The sequence below is a fragment of the Triplophysa rosa genome, linkage group LG10, assembly GCF_024868665.1.
Source record: "Triplophysa rosa linkage group LG10, Trosa_1v2, whole genome shotgun sequence".
Classification (NCBI taxonomy): Eukaryota; Metazoa; Chordata; class Actinopteri; order Cypriniformes; family Nemacheilidae; genus Triplophysa; species Triplophysa rosa.
Window position 1 is genome coordinate 1,846,091 of NC_079899.1, and position 16,319 is coordinate 1,862,409.

General features: G+C 40.5%; 1 protein-coding gene across 1 annotated transcript; it reads left to right on the forward strand.

Annotated features, from left to right (window-relative positions):
* The first annotated feature begins 375 nt into the window (after positions 1-375).
* tgfb3 (transforming growth factor, beta 3) lies at positions 376-16,277 on the forward strand. Its single transcript, XM_057343574.1, has 7 exons — positions 376-1,033; positions 10,664-10,827; positions 12,693-12,822; positions 13,165-13,272; positions 14,521-14,692; positions 15,251-15,404; positions 15,483-16,277. Exons 1-7 carry the CDS (start codon positions 688-690, stop codon positions 15,639-15,641), a joined length of 1,233 nt encoding a protein of 410 aa, XP_057199557.1. The 5' UTR covers positions 376-687; the 3' UTR covers positions 15,642-16,277.
* Positions 16,278-16,319: the final 42 nt, after the last annotated feature.

Sequence of the window (16,319 nt, forward strand, 5' to 3'; positions counted from 1 at the left end):
GACTGAACTACAAACAGACTATCATTAACCATTTAAGCCCGTAGTCAAAAATAATCAATAAAAAAACACCAAGACGTCAACGATCATGTAAATATGTCAGATTTAAGAGTCCGGTAGGGGGCGCACAAGACTTTGTGCGAGTGTGGTGCGAGTGTGCGAGAAGGAAATTTGGCGTTTAGACAATCAGGATTACAATCTCATTTCTAAAACATTCCATTCGTTTCCATTGGTGTGCGTTACGTAACGTGCAATTACATTCTCTGATTCGCGTTATTATATAAAGTAATAGCATGAATGGGAAAGTCGCAGCGAGGTTTGCCCCGCCCACCCGACGCGTCACCCAGCGCTCTGATAATAAAAGGCAGCGCGAGCGAAATAACAGTCCTGTCAGTCTAGAGTGAGCGCGCGCAGAGGTAGCGCGAGTGTGCACATCTGACAGGAAAGTAAGTCTGCAATAAGTCGCTTCAGGGAAAATGCAGTTTGGACAACGTGACTGTAAACATTTCATGTGTTTCAGAGGTATGCCGTTCTGAGGATGTCATGGGATTATTGTGGGATGTTTGTGTGCAATAAGTTTACGGTATGGACTTTTGTGGAGCAAAGCGCCTCAGCACTTGAATTCCAGAGGACAACCTGGAAAACACCCATCTAAAGCTCTTTTAACTGACAGTTTACTGTATTGACATCATGCATCCGACCAGAGGACTGCTGTTTTTCTTTCTTTTAAACAATTTAACCCTGAGCTTCTCTCTGTCGACCTGCACCACGGTGGACATCGAGAACATCAAGAAGAAGCGGGTGGAGGCCATCAGGGGTCAGATCCTCAGCAAACTGAGACTGACCAGCCCGCCTCAGACCCTGGGCCCTAGTCAGGTGCCCTATCAAGTGCTGGCCCTGTATAACAGCACGCGGGAGCTGCTGGAGGAGGTAGGGCGAGACCGACAGCAGAGCTGCGGACAGGACAACACTGACACGGAGTACTACGCCAAAGAGATACACAAGATCAACATGATCCAGAGCTCACCTGAAAACAGTAAGTCATCCCGTGACCACGCATCAGCACATCTGAACAATCATAAACCGACTCTCTGCTGACAGCGACACGTTATATTTCACTTATGGCGACGTTAAAATAAAAACATATAACCGCTCATGACATTCAGCGAAAATACAGGTAATTCCATACGAGCACTTGATTCAGATATTTTGAAGGAATCTTATCACACATGACATAATACTATAGTATTACTAAAATAAACTGGTAAAGAGAGTTTTTTTATTTACTAATAATAGGCTACTATAGTATTCTATACTTGAGTATAATTACTCTCTCTCTCTCTCTCTCTCTCTCTCTCTCTCTCTATATATATACTATACTATGCTATACTATACTATATGTATGTGTGTGTATATATATATATATATATGAGTTTGGTTCCAAAATGAGATAAAAATCATGTTTTTTATTGTGCATTCCAATTAATATCAATCAAACTGCTGTTGGTTTGTTTTGATAAGCCATAGTAACACAAAATACAGATAACTAACGCAATAAAAACATGATAACATAATAAAAAACATGATTTTTGAAATTTTTAAAAAATGGAGTTATCTCATTTTGGAACCAAATTCTTCATATATATATATATAGTATATATGTATATGTATATTACGGTTGTCAACTTTAACATGCAATTAANCCTGTTGTCCCCGGAAACCACAATGTGGCTCGTCCCCATAAGCCTGTGAAATGTCACATATTTAATATAAGTATGTTGCGAAAGTGAAATAATGTTTTTGAAGTTGTGTTAGTCTTCTGTAGATCAAATAAAATTTTTTAACATTATTTTTACCTTGATTGGATGGAGGGAAAGGTGTGTCCCCGTAAACCACCAAAAAGTCACATTGACCTCAGAAACCACATATGCCTGTATGTGTGTGTGCGTGTGTGTGTGTGTGTGTGTGTAACTACACTGTACATACACTTAAGGAACTCTATGGACAATATTTCCTAGTCTGAATGGACTGAAATGACCGCTTTTGTTTATTAGCCAATTAGACGCAGCCTGGACAGTATAGGCTATATGTGTGTAATATTTAAAGATGAATCAAAGTTTGATGAGCGTTTTAATGTAGTTGAATGAATCATCTGTCAGGTGTTACTATAAAGAGCTCCTGTGTTACCAGCAGAAAATACCAGCGCAGTCTTTTATAAGCGCTGCCGTTGGGCCGACTCAAGTTACACCTCTCTACTATTCACAGTCCACTGGGAAATATACTCAAGAACACATGTTGATTCACTCCTGTTAATAAACGGCGCAATAACTTGGCATCTGAAAATGATTTGACATGATTAGTTTGGTCTTTTTTTCGATCATCTGAGGGTCAATGCAGAAGAATTTCCACCAGTTTTCCATGCGTCCCTGGTTTCAGGCCAAGTTGAGAGAGATGGGCCCCAGATTATTTGAGGACATGGCGAGTTGTGTGAATGTCTTTCTAGGTTTAGTCTTCTGTTGTCCAGCGGTGAGAGGAGACACTGCAGTCCGTCCATTAGAAATTAGATCAGTCAGGATTTTTCCAGTGACTGCGTTTCCGCGTCAAGACATTCTAAATGAAAACCTCATTGACTTTATCACTTGATACTGTTTGTGACGTTCCTCAAATGCTACGCTGATAGAACCTTCTAGAGAACTGTTGGATACCCTTTTGAAGAAGCTTTTGTTTTGTTCTTTAGGAACGTCCTCATTACACATTTCACGTGCCCTTAAATCTTTCCCCTTAAGATAGGGGTACTGAAGAAACCTTAAAAGCTTGCAGTGGTTCTCAGTTGGTTTTAGCATCAGAACGTTGGTTTTGCTGACATCAGACATTAGGTGGCAAACCAACATTGGGTCTGTGTCACACATCACACAAGATGTACTGTACAATACTGTACGTGTGTTGGCACCTTCCCAATTTGTCTTGACAGTTCATCCAAAATGAAAATTTCTGTCATTTACTCACCCTGGGGTTGTTCTAAATCTGTGTAAAGAACCGTTTGCTTTCCTACATTCTTCAAACAGAACAAAGAAATTTATGAAGTAATTTTTCCTACTAGGGTAGTCAATGGGGTCCACGAACTGTTCGGTTACAAGCATTCTTCCAAATATCTTTCTCTGTGTTCATCACAACAAAGACATTTATAAAGTTTTGGAACGACTAGAGAGTGAGTCATTCATAACTGTTCCTTTAAAGTGACAGACAGGTGTTTAATGCTTTGTTAAAAATAAAAATTGACACCAAGTGTAATGGTGAGATAATGTAAGAATACTGTCATAATAAGCCCTTTACTTTTTTCACATGAATCACACAATTTACAACCTGATTCTCATGGCATTATTCTCTAATGCTTGAACTATCAAAGTGCTACAATTTTTTTAAAGATTATTCTCAAAATACTTTATTTTCCTGGGAGGCCTGAGATTATTTCAGAAACATTTTTTATTCTCAAAATCTCATTTTTTTATTTTTCTACACTTGGTGCGCATTTGTATAATTGCGTAATAATAAAACCGAATTATCATTTATATTCAGATGGCAATGCTTGTTTTAACATCCACGATTACATTTGACTATGGAATGCAAAATGTTTATGTTCATTTTAAGCATCCTTTTGAAGCAAGATTTTCTTTTTGGCATAAATCTTTTCCTTGAATTTGTGGAGAGGTTAAAAGTTAAAATATTCTCACTATGATCTCGGGCGTTTGTGTGGACTCTGTTGAGCGTCACTCGGTTTTGCCGTCCTGACGTGTGTTATTTTTAAATCATCAGTGCTATCAGATTCTTGATCCCACAGAGCAATCACAAGTGTTTCAGCACACACGCTCCGCTGTGGATTGGCAGCGGAATCTCTTTCCATTATGTGGTTTTCAGTAAATCCAGCACGGGAGAACGTGATGGTTGATAATGTATGTTCACGTTCCGTTCACGTCAGCTAATGGCTTTTTCATGCGTTTGCAGCATGTGGAATCATTTGTGCTTTTCTGCACGTTTTCTCTTTGAAGCAGCGGTCAAGACGTGTCGTGGACACCAGCGGCTCCAGCTTTTCTCGCTCATTTCTCATCAGATCAGATACTTCCAACGTTCAGTGCTGTTGAGATTTAATTGTCTCAGTGACTTTAATGCAAAGTATTTTTCACATTCCAGTCTTGTTTAGCCTGTAATCGTGCGAGATTCTGTCCATCCATGTGAGATTCTGCACAGCACCTGTTTCCCTCACTGTTTTGGGCTTATGAAGAAGAGACCTCTGTAAACCACCTCGTACTTTTCCACGAAATGTTCTTTGTTCAGGAGGGTACAGTTGAAGACGCTGAACGGTATTTGTTGGTTAATGGTGTCTGTATCAGCCCGAGAGAGAGGGACATGGATCACCGCCGCGGACAGCACTAATACGTGTGTTAGTGAGATGATGTCATTACCAAGCAAAACCGAGAGCACGTTTGCTGGCCGAAACGCACACAAGCACAGGTTTTTTCCTCTCTTCTGGTCTCTGGTTTCGTGGTCACGTGAGGCATGGAGATCTGCATTATCTCATCTGGCCGTGTTGAGGTCTTCCAGAGTTCTGCTGCGCTCACAGTAGTCACTCTGTCAAACAGTCACTTAACACGGGTCACGACCCACCCCCAAAATATTTACCACATGACCTCATTTCACATTCTACTTGCCATTTGGCACAGGACCTGGAAGAAAACACTTTCCTTTGATTTGGACGGTACACTATACGCACGGAGATGAAAAGGATGGCTTCGGAGTTCTCTGGAGCTGCCAAATGCATAAATGTTTTTTGGGGGGGGGGTTGATGAGAAACGTTTGAGTTCATAACAGTGAAATCCCTGATGTTTGATTGCAGATCGTAGCAGTCTTTGGCATTTCTGAAAGTCTACAGATGTTAAGTTACTCAGGGTTTTTTCTTCTGTCATAAGGAAACTTAAAGGGATACTTCTACCAAATCCAAATTTCCCCATGTTTTACTCACCCTCAAGGCATCTTAACTGAATATGGTTTTCTTCTTGAAGAATAATCCAGTCGGAGTTATAATACCACGTATCATTTTGCTTCCAAAAGGTAGAATGGGAGTGAACGGGTGTTGACTTTTTGAAGCTCCAAAAAGTGCATCCATAGATCAAAGAACTGCTCGACACGGCTCCGTGGTCTTAACAAAGGTCTTCTGAAGCCATTCGATGCGTTTGTTTAAGAGAAATATCCATATTGACAGCGCTATTAACGTTGATGTCTAGCTTCCGTCATCTCGCGAATGCAAATGTTTTTCCGGCCGATGACGCAGGCGTGTCGTAAACGCTGGTCTCCATTTTATCTTGTTGTAGCTGAGATTTGCATCGGGTTTCTCGGTCTTCTCAGCTTTTTAAAATCTGAGATTTAAAATTTGATCTGTGTTTATTTACTGTGATGTTTGTATATTTCTGGGTGACTATTCTATTCTGCACCATTCAGTTCCTGTAATGTGTGTGTGGTGATTCTTCAGTTAGCGGCGTTTTAGAGGCGGCTTTTCATTACGATGTCCTGTAACAATGATTTGATGATGGCCTTGATCAGCCTTCACATGAGTGTTTTTGTAGTGAGTGACAGTAATGACATGTTACGCTGATGACCTGGCTGTGATGTAGAACACAGAACAGAACTACAGCAGAACAGAATAGCTCACAGTCATTGAACCTTTAAATGTATACAAATAAAAACAATTGTTCTCATTTCTGATCTGTTGTCCTAGCAGACATCTGCTCCCTGTCACCTCTTTCCATTATAACTTAATGGTACAAAGTTTTTTTTTTGAAAACACATTGAATGTATTATAGATGCTACTTCTGTGTTATAATGTTTTACAAACTGTACACAAATATAGCAAGTCGAAAGTTCATAGAAAACAATTTTATGCGTTTGTGAAAAGGACAAAGTTGATTTTTTTATTTTAAAATTGATAGGAATGTAAACTCCGAAAAAATGAAAGAGACACAATAAAAAGTTCACAGTGATTATAAACTATACTCTTAAAATAATGATTCTGAGAGGAATGAAACCATGTCTGATTCTCCTTTTAGAGCAAAGGTTCTTAAACGAGTCATTTCTTTCTTACCTTTTATAGTCTATAGAACCTTGTTTTTCCAATACAAGTAACCTTTTCAATATAAACGTTCTGTGGATGAAAACCATACAGCCACAAATGGGTCTTCAAGGGCATTGTTGAGCACCTTTATTTTAAAGAGTGTATTAATAAAAATTGAAGAATTGTTTGGTAGAAACGGAACAAGGTTTCAGTAACACCGTTTGTACACCGGACGCATCACGACAAAAGACAATAGAACGCATTAGAACCCATTAGGGGTGTAATGATACGCTCGGCTCACGATTCGGTACATATCTCCATGCTGGGTTCACGATACGATACGCATCTCGATATTGTGAACGAAATTAAAAAATAAAACTTAAATAAAAAAAACATAAAATAATTTCAAAATATTAACAATTTCAGTAACTTTTTTTGTTGCACATACAACTTAAAGGGGTCATATGACACGGCTAAAAGGAATATTATGGTTTGTTTTAGATGTAATGTAATGTGTTAGGATTTAAGGTTCAAAACGCTGTATTTTCCACACACCGTGCATGTTTGTATCTCCTCTTTGCTCCGCCTCTCTGAAACACACAGATGTTTAACAAAGCTCATGGCTCTGAAAAGCGAGGTGTGCTGTGATTGGCCAATTCACCAGTGCGTAGTGATTGGTGGAATACTGCAAGCGTGTGAGGGAAATGTAACGCCTCTGACCATATTTGGAACATCAGGTTCCTCTTCAATTGTACTGACAGGTACGCCCACCTTACTTGTGTCTACATTTGGGTGGTCTTAGTCAAATCAGACCACCAACTGATGTAGATTTGTGGGGGTGTGGCTACACGAGGTGTTTCAGGCAGGTCTGGGTGAGCATTCACTTTTACATAGAATGACTCTTTTGTTCCCACACTTTCATTTCTGCAATCATACGTGTCTAATACATGCATGAGCGACTTATAACACACCAAAGACACAGAAAAACACCTGTTCGCACCATATGACCCCTTTAATAAAGAATTTGAACATTTTAAGGCTTAACTGAACCTTCTGTACCTCAGGTTTGTCACTGAAAAATGTGCAATTTAACATGAAATTAGAATTAAGATCAGTGTCAATTTTGACAGCAAATTTTGATTTAGGTTTAGTCATAGTCTTTAGTCTAGACTAAAATACAATTTCGTTTTAGTCGTATTTTAGTCATCCCCATTATTTTAGTTTTAGTCGACGAAATTGAGTTTGCTGTTTTAACGGCGACTGTGAAGGAAACTAAGAAGCTTTGTAAACCACTTGGAGACACAGATTGTGTCTTGTGCTTCTCTCTCTAGCGCATATGTGAGATAAGCACCAACAAAACCATTTAGAACAAGCCGTTTGTTGTGTTGTCACATCCGGTGTAGACACGGTGTAAGTCATTGTTTTGCACTCTTAGTCCTGTTTTGAGATTTGAGGTTCTTCCTGTGACATCATCAGTGATGCTTCCAGATCCCTCTGAGGACTTTCTCAGGAACGTCTGGATAGTGTCACCTCTGCGAGGAAGAACATCTCAGACACAGGACACACGGACACGGATGTTAGTGTCTGAACTCTTGCGTTTCAACTGAAAATACACCTTCAGTCGATGCATGTTTTTTTTACTCACAACATGAGTGTGGATACCAGCATACCAGTGTGATGGAGTCACACCACAACATGACCGTAAGATGCTGTAAGACATGAGAAAGGTGCTGATGATAATGAGATGGGATGTTCTGTCTAAAGGGTTTTCAGGCACTGTGATGTCACCCTGTTAGCATCTGACCTACACCTGAATCTTTGAGTTTAGAACAAATGCGCTCCACACAAGAGTCTGAGCATAATGTGAAATCCACCTCTGAACATGCGGCGGTAGGAAAAATGACATCATTCAGAAGGAAAGCAGAGGCTTGATTAGACTTTCAAATCTGTCTGAGTGGGGCTTTCCACCTTCACAGAGGAGACACGTGGACATTACAAATCACTCTCTGGCTTTCTTCACAAATCTAGCCTCGCTTAACCCAACTTGATTGAGTGACTGATGAGGAACACTACACTGTCATCTTGGATGAGTTTATCACTTGAAGTGATGCTACAGCATGATATCGTTCTTTCTTTCTCAGAAGTCCGGTTTGTCGTTTGTTATTTATTTGTCAAAACCACGGACATCATTTTGAATTCTGTCAATGTTTGTCCATTTATGGAAAATACATAAATAGTCACCTTGGAGTCACAGAAATATTGTGATCTACTTGAAACCATAATGGGTTCAAATGTCAAGTCAGCATGTGTATTGTGTAAGACATTTTTGTGTATCAATTCAGAATCAGTGAAGGAGAATCAGGGAATCGTGTCAATGTCAATTTTATCTAGGAACATTTTGAAAATGTTTTACAGGATGGAGTGTGATGGTCTGTCAACCTGAGGATTCAGAATAAAGGCCTGTTCACATCAAGACTATAAAGTTTTAAAAATCCGCTGTACTGGAGTCCACATCATCATAACAAGTGGTATAGCAAGAACAGAGAAAACAATATTGTTGGGATCACGTGATTTCTTTTTTGCCTGCAATGAACACTAAAACTTGACAACCAATCAAAATCCTTCCATTGTACATGTGCAACTTCAGCGTGCGATCTTAGAATAAACGTGATCATTTGTTGGTATGGATGCTTGTGAAGTTGTAGTAATCTTCACAGTTCTCGTTCTTGCGGTGAACGGTCCTTAAAGGGTGAACGCGTTAATGCTTCTTTGGTTAAAAAACAAATTACTGTCTGATTATCTTCCAAGAAAAGATATTCTAAAATATTCTGTTACCCACAGTATATGCAATATTACCAATACTTGAATACCTTTTCAGTTGCTGCAGATGTATTTAATAGATTTTGAGAAGGCCGAGACATGTGTTGCATAAGCGTGCGGTTTGCAGGAGGTATGCGTGGCGCGCGTCTGGCGTGATTTATACTGCAACAGCCCAGCTGGCATAATCTGTTCGTATTACATAAATATTCCCCATCAGACTCGCCAAACAGCCAGTCAGGAATGTGGTGGATGGCTAATGGATTGTGGTCTGTTGTCAATGTGCCCTACAGGACAAATCCAACACAAGACTTCTGCACAGGACCGTTTCAAACAGAAAAGGTGAACAAAGTAACGTTAGCATCAGTTATATACCAGATAATAAAATAAAGACCGTGTCATATGAAGACATATGATGCTAGAACATCTCTGGCTGCAAGCAGCTGCTCTCAAGGTGTTTTAGTGGATGTCAGGTGCAGTTCATCTGTAACGTTGGACGTGTCTGAGTACTTTTCATCTTCATTTTAAACAACATGTCTTTGGTTGTATCGTTTCAAACCTGTGAAATGCTTGTGCTATTAAGTAAATTGCCCTTCCTGTGACATTTGTGATCTAAATTTATCAGAAGCGGAGTTGAGTTGAGTTGAGTTGGCATGAGTATGTTTGTTTGAGTTTGCTGTGCTGGACTACAGTATACGATTGGCTTCTATTTCAAGTTTTTGACTTGTTGCTTGGGTGATTGTCACGAAATCTTGGTTTCAAGATGTCAAATATGTTTTTCTTAAAAACACTCATATCAACAAATTTCCTTTTACTCATTAAAAACAATGTATGACGTTCATTTCAAAACTTTTACTGACAAAATTTTAAACATTTTTACAAAAATGGCCTTAAATATTCTCATTACCGTAACCCGTAATCCCATAGCATGTTAAAAAAACAGAAGCCATGATTCCTAGGCAAGTTTTTATTAATCAAACATAGTAAGACATTAATTAAGTATATTTTAATAGAAAAAAATACTTTTTTTAAATGTGCAAAACGACCTGTATCGGTAATGAGACTGAAAAAAGTTGTATACACACCGTAACAAGAGAATATTAAGATTTTGACTAGAAAAATATAAAGTAATCTGTTAACCTGTTAGTCATTTGAAAAGTACTGGCGGAATGTTTCTACAAATTAAATCAATCTTGATGTAAATATATTTGTGTGTGTGTGTAAACAGTCCTTCTTAGGAAGGATGAGATTATCAGTCATGAACACTTCTTTCTTCCAGTATTCCTTCATTTGTATTAAACATAAATATTCTGTCAATCATTTTTTTGTCATTTGAGATTATCTAGTAGAACATCCAATTGTTTTTTTTCCTAAATATGTAAATGTTTCTCTGTTTAAATGGGACGCGTCACTTTGGGACGCGTTACGGTAATGAGAATTTCAGCAGAAAAAGCCATAAAACTCATAAATAATTCATTCCTATGTTATAATAAGGCTTTGTCCCAGGTAGAGAACAGAATCATGTTTATTATGATCATTTTTTTGTGTTACCGAATTATATTTTCGAAACCAAAATCTTTACTGCCATGATGTTTCAGTGGTTTCTTGAGAACTTCCTCTTATCTAGCTTTACATTCACACGTGCTGCTAGTGTTGTTAACGTTATAAAGGGAAAAGTATAAATGTTATAGATGATAACTACGAAAGGAGCATCAAATGATTGACCCTTGACCTCTTGACTCTCAGATGACCTTCACTACTGTCCCAAGGGGATAACGTCGAAAGTTTTCCTCTTCAACGTCTCCAGCATGGAGAAGAACGCTACCAACCTGTTCCGTGCTGAATTCCGGGCCCTGCGGGTGCCCAACTCCAACGCAAAGAGGAACGAGCAGCGCATCGAGCTCTATCAGGTGTGTAGTAGAGCATTAGAGATGAGAGATTTTACACACATTGGCGTTTTATTCATAGCTTTGAACACTGCATGTACAGTTGGGTGATGTGTGACATCGTGGTAAACAATATACCTAAAGAGAGCCTCACTCCATTTATTCCATCTTACTCAAACACATACACTTACAGTATAAATGTCTGTAAATAGAGCTCAACTGCTTCAGTAGGTTGGATATTTTTGTTGTTGTTGTTGATGTAAATAGCTGGAACATTTTAGCTTCATTTTAGTGAGACATGAGTCATAATTCATGAAATGCAAAAACTTCACCCCATCAGTGCTGTTTACAAAACTAAACGGTAAACAAAAAGTAGTTTTAAGCTAGCAAATATTCCACATCAGAGAACTGATTCTGCTGTTCATCTTCTGATAAAATCATTTCAAAATGATTTGCACATTTACTATTTATAGGAATGTGTTAGGGTAAAATGATCGTTTTTGTTTCATTTTGTGAACTACTCACAATATTTCGACCACATTTCAAATTAAAATATTGTTTCTATTTGCATTTATTTTCAGAAAATGAAAACTGGAGAAACGGCAGAAAAGACGCTCTGTATTTTTTCAGATCTCAAATACTGCAAAGAAAATGAGTTCAGATTCACTTTTATAAATACAATAGTCATATTTCAGCGTATATTCAGGAAAAGTCTAAAAGAATGAACACAACACAACACAACACATCTAGAAACGATGATTAAGTGAACGTTTGGAATGATCTCTTTCCACAGCTGTTTGTGACCCGGCCTGTCAAAACCCAGCTAGTCATTTTTTGAACCTTGACATTTTTAAGATTGACTGAGTAAAGCCGTGTCAAAGATTGACATCAATGTTTAGGAAGTCAACTTGGTGTATTTTCTGTGCGAAACAGTATGATGTGGATTGCTGCTGTGACTGTGAGATCATGGTTTTGTGGTTTTGCTGTGGTGTTTGGTGATTCATGTCAGTGCTTTAAACACTTCATTGAGGAATGTTTGATTCTCAAACGTGAAGATGCTTCTGGAAGGAAGTATGGTGAGTGTTGGGTGACGTGACAGCGCACACACACACACACACAGAGATGATGATGCCGCGTTGAATTCATACGCAGCCGCTCGGTCTCCGCGGGTCTGATCTGTATTCCAGGTGCTGATGGATTATACAGAAGAACATTTGCACGATTGGAGCGAACAAAAGAAGCATTCTGAGAAACCCAAAGCTTGACTTTCACAGGCTGATGATTTTAACCGCAGACTCGGACTGCTGGGACCTGTTATATAATATATGGAGTCTATGCCTGTTGTATTTTTAGGGTGTTGGGGGAAGGGGAGCATTTCCTGTCAAGGAGTCATTTGTCTCGGGGCCCAGCAGACCACCTCTCATCACTGACGCCACGCAGGAGAGAGAGGGGGTCACTGAGGGCGATCGGACGGGTGTGGAATGAGCGTTTGGCCCGGGGGCTCTTAGGCAGCTCAAGTGGTCTCGATGGACCCCCACCGCCCCAGCCACAGTCTCACCGGATGTTAGATTAGGTCCTCGCTGCTCTTATCCCACACCACTTTATAGGCCAAACTGTTGATGCTGGAGTTATCCGCAATCGTTAGTCTTTAGGAAAATGATTGGAGCGCATGTTGCCTAATGCTGTTTGCTGGCATGATTATTTAATATAAAGCCGTTTTCTGTTTCATATGTGTGCGTTTAATGTGATTGGTTAGTGAGATGTTCTCAGGCGTTGACATACGGGCATTATGCTGGATCACAAACTGTAGTCTTGTCATATTTTTCCACACCATCAACCGTCACCGTTTCTGACCGTCAAACGCCGTGTTTCTGCTCTGTGATTGTCAGATTCTTCGTAAAGAAGAGCACATTGCTAAGCAGCGCTACATCGCAGGCAGGAACGTCCTGACTAAAGGAACACCTGAGTGGGTTTCCTTTGACGTCACTGAGACCATACGCGAGTGGCTCATGTACAGAGGTATGTTAACATGTACAACAACATTACAAGAACCTCCTGTAATCCATTCATTCATGCTAATGCTAACGTTAACACTAGAGGCCTGTTTTTTTACACACTATTCATTTGATGAGATGCACAATTGAGATAAATTCACATGATCATCTTTAGCTCCAGTGATAGTTCGGTTCAGGGGTGATGCTTCATTATCGCTTTTTTATTGTACGTTTTTGTACGATTTATGTGATCGGAACTCGTAAAATACCGAGAGATTGTCTCATTAAAATCCCCTCTTTAATATTTGAAAGTGAAATCTTGTAGCTGTAATTCTGCCTGTAAAAGAGTATATTTTGTGATGGTCAGAGACAAACCTCGGTTTGGAGATCAGCGTCCACTGCCCGTGTCACACATTCAACCCCAACGGTGCCATCATCGAGAACGTCAATGAGGTCCTGGACGTCAAATTCAAGGGTGAGTCAAACAAGAATAAATGTATGTGATGTAAATATCTGTCTAAGCGTTGAGATGAAAATGTTCCACGTTTCTCACTTGAGAAGGAATTACCGTTAGCACTAAAGTTACTTTACATTACACTGCTTTAATCTGGTCTTCACTACACCGGCCGTGAGGGGTCATCCAGCACTCGTCTCACAATGAGTGCAGGATGGAATCTCGCTTTACCTCGGAGGGTCTCAGGGGTGTCTGGGGCTTTGGGAATGTTGGCTGGAATGCAGCGGGCACTCAGACGCTTGGCCCTCAATGAAAGAGGGGTGTCCGTATCTAATGGCAACGTCTCTCCTGAGAGCTGAGCTGCTTTCACTATCACACACAGATTGAAGAAGCAGATGCGTGAGAGATGAGCTGGAGGTCTGTTGTATGAGAGCACTTGATGTACTCTCACACACCTCTGACTCTCACAGCTTCACCTCTTAAAAATAAAGGTGCTTAAAAGGTTCTTCACAGTGATGCCATACAACAACCAATTTTGGTTCCACAAAGAACCATTCAGTCAAAGAACCATCTCTTTCTTACTTTTTTATATTCTGAAGAACCTTTTTTCGCCACAAAGAACCTTTTTGGAAACCGAAAGGTTCTTCAGATGTTAAAGGTTCTCTATGGAACCGAAAGGTTCTTCAGATGTTAAAGGTTCTCTATGGAACCGAAAGGTTCTTCAGATGTTAAAGGTTCTCTATGGAACCGAAAGGTTCTTCAGATGTTAAAGGTTCTCTATGGAACCGAAAGGTTCTTCTACGGCATCAAAGCACCACAGCGCTGTTCTAAACACCAAAGAGGTTTCCTTTGCGAGAGGTTTTTGTTTACAGGTGACAACATTGTTGGAATGATGCCTGTTCAATCGTTCAAAACCGCTGTATTATTCATGCCAGGCCAGTAGTTGGCGATGTCACTTTGTAAAGAAACACTTCACGCCTGCGCCCTCATACACATTCTTCTACAGAAAATCCACACTTTGCTTTCATAAACTCATAAACACTATTGGTTGTCCAGTTGGATTGATTGTCCCACGAGGCTTCTAGACTGAACACGTAAAACACGTGATGTCATCGTTATCATGATCTACACCGAGAGAACAACGGTATCAAAAGTTTGCATCCAAAACACCACTGTCGTGTAAATGAAAGGGCAAACGCATCAATCGTTTCTGAAAGGCCGTGTGGTGTGGGTGTGTTTGTTAGAAGTTTCTGTCTGCTGTATTTTCAGGGATGGACGGAGACTATGACGAGCAGAGCCGCTGGGATTTGTATCGGCTGAAGAAACAGAAGGACCAGCTGATTCCTCATCTCATCCTGATGATGCTGCCGCCGCACCGCCTGGACGTGATGCCGTCGTCTAGACGACGCAAACGCGCTCTGGACACCAACTACTGCTTCTCGTGAGCACATAATAATATTATCATCTCTGTGTTGAAAAAAAACATTCAGCTCGGATTTTCTCAATTACTTTCATTTATTTCTTTTTTCCTTTTTGTTGACGGCTGCTACATCTACGTAGAGCCAGTGGTCTATACGTGTGGGTGCATATTGTTCGATGACTAAAATGAGAAAACGGGTGAAATATTGACTTGGTCTGGTATAAAACCACATTCCATGAAAGATCAGCACACTACATTTGTGGGTAAGAGTGAATGCTTTAATTGGCACCTGCTGGTTGAAGTGTTGGGCTCCGCGTCTCTGTGCAAGTTCAGATTTGTCCCGGTTTTCAGACGTGAGATGCCTTCACCCTGTAGCTCGTGGCTCTCTGTTAGCACTCGACACCTGGGCACGATCCAGGAGGGAAGAAATGACACACCTTACAGTGGAATTTCAGCGTCTCAAAAGATGTTTATAAGAGCACACAGAGCCAACATAGAAGTGCAGGAGACGTCAGTGCCGTCTAACATGAACGTGTGGAAATGATGAGTGATGAGAAAGCCTTTTCTTCTTCTTTACAGAAACTATGAGGAGAACTGCTGCGTTCGGCCGCTCTACATCGACTTCCGGCAGGATCTGGGATGGAAGTGGATTCACGAGCCAAAAGGTTACAATGCCAACTTTTGCTCGGGGCCGTGCCCGTACCTCCGCAGCGCCGACACCTCTCACAGCTCGGTGAGTGTCTTGTACATGCTAATGATGAAATGACTGTTGTTGAGACGCTCTGCTGACTCTCTCTCTCTCTCTGCACAGCTGCTGGCTCTTTACAACACGCTGAACCCCGACGCCTCGGCTTCCCCCTGCTGCGTCCCGCAGGACCTGGAGCCCCTGACCATCCTCTACTACGTGGGCCGAACGCCTAAAGTGGAGCAGCTCTCCAACATGATCGTCAAATCCTGCAAGTGCAGCTGAGGGGTCCGGAGACCCCTGCACGGGTTCGACGCTCGAGGGCGCAGGGCAGAAACTGGACTGGAAAAGAAAATACCTCCGTTCTCACCTACATCCACACCCTGCCCTTATAGGATGACTGTGACATCTTCCCTCGGACTTCTACTTTGACTTTTTCACGATTTTATTTGATTGTTTTGCAGTATTTCAAACTGCCTCTTGGCAAATCTCGCGGGCATTTGTGAACTCTGAATGACAGACGCTGCCCGTGCCGCTGGATTCACGGTTAACTGACTTACGATAAGCCAGACAACAAGTTTTTTGTGTAAAAAATGTTTGTGCACGGCATTTCCCGGATTGAACTCTTCAGTGTGTGTGTGTGTGTGTGTGTGTGTGTGTGTGTGTATATATCACAGTAATCGACACTGTTTGTCTAACACGACAGATCATTTTAATACAAACATGCTGGAAATATTTTGAAAAGAACAACGTGTTTCGACTCGGTTGTGTTTACCTCTGCGAAACAGCAGAAGTTTTAGGAATCTTTAGTTCTTCAAATGAAGCTGACGTTTCAGTTCAAAATGATGTATGGCGATACCTTTAGATTACTGCTATTACTCTTGAAAACACCTTTTTTTATTAAAACAGTCTTGGACAAAAGAGCTGTGGGTGACGTTTGACATTTGTTGTACTTTTCTGACT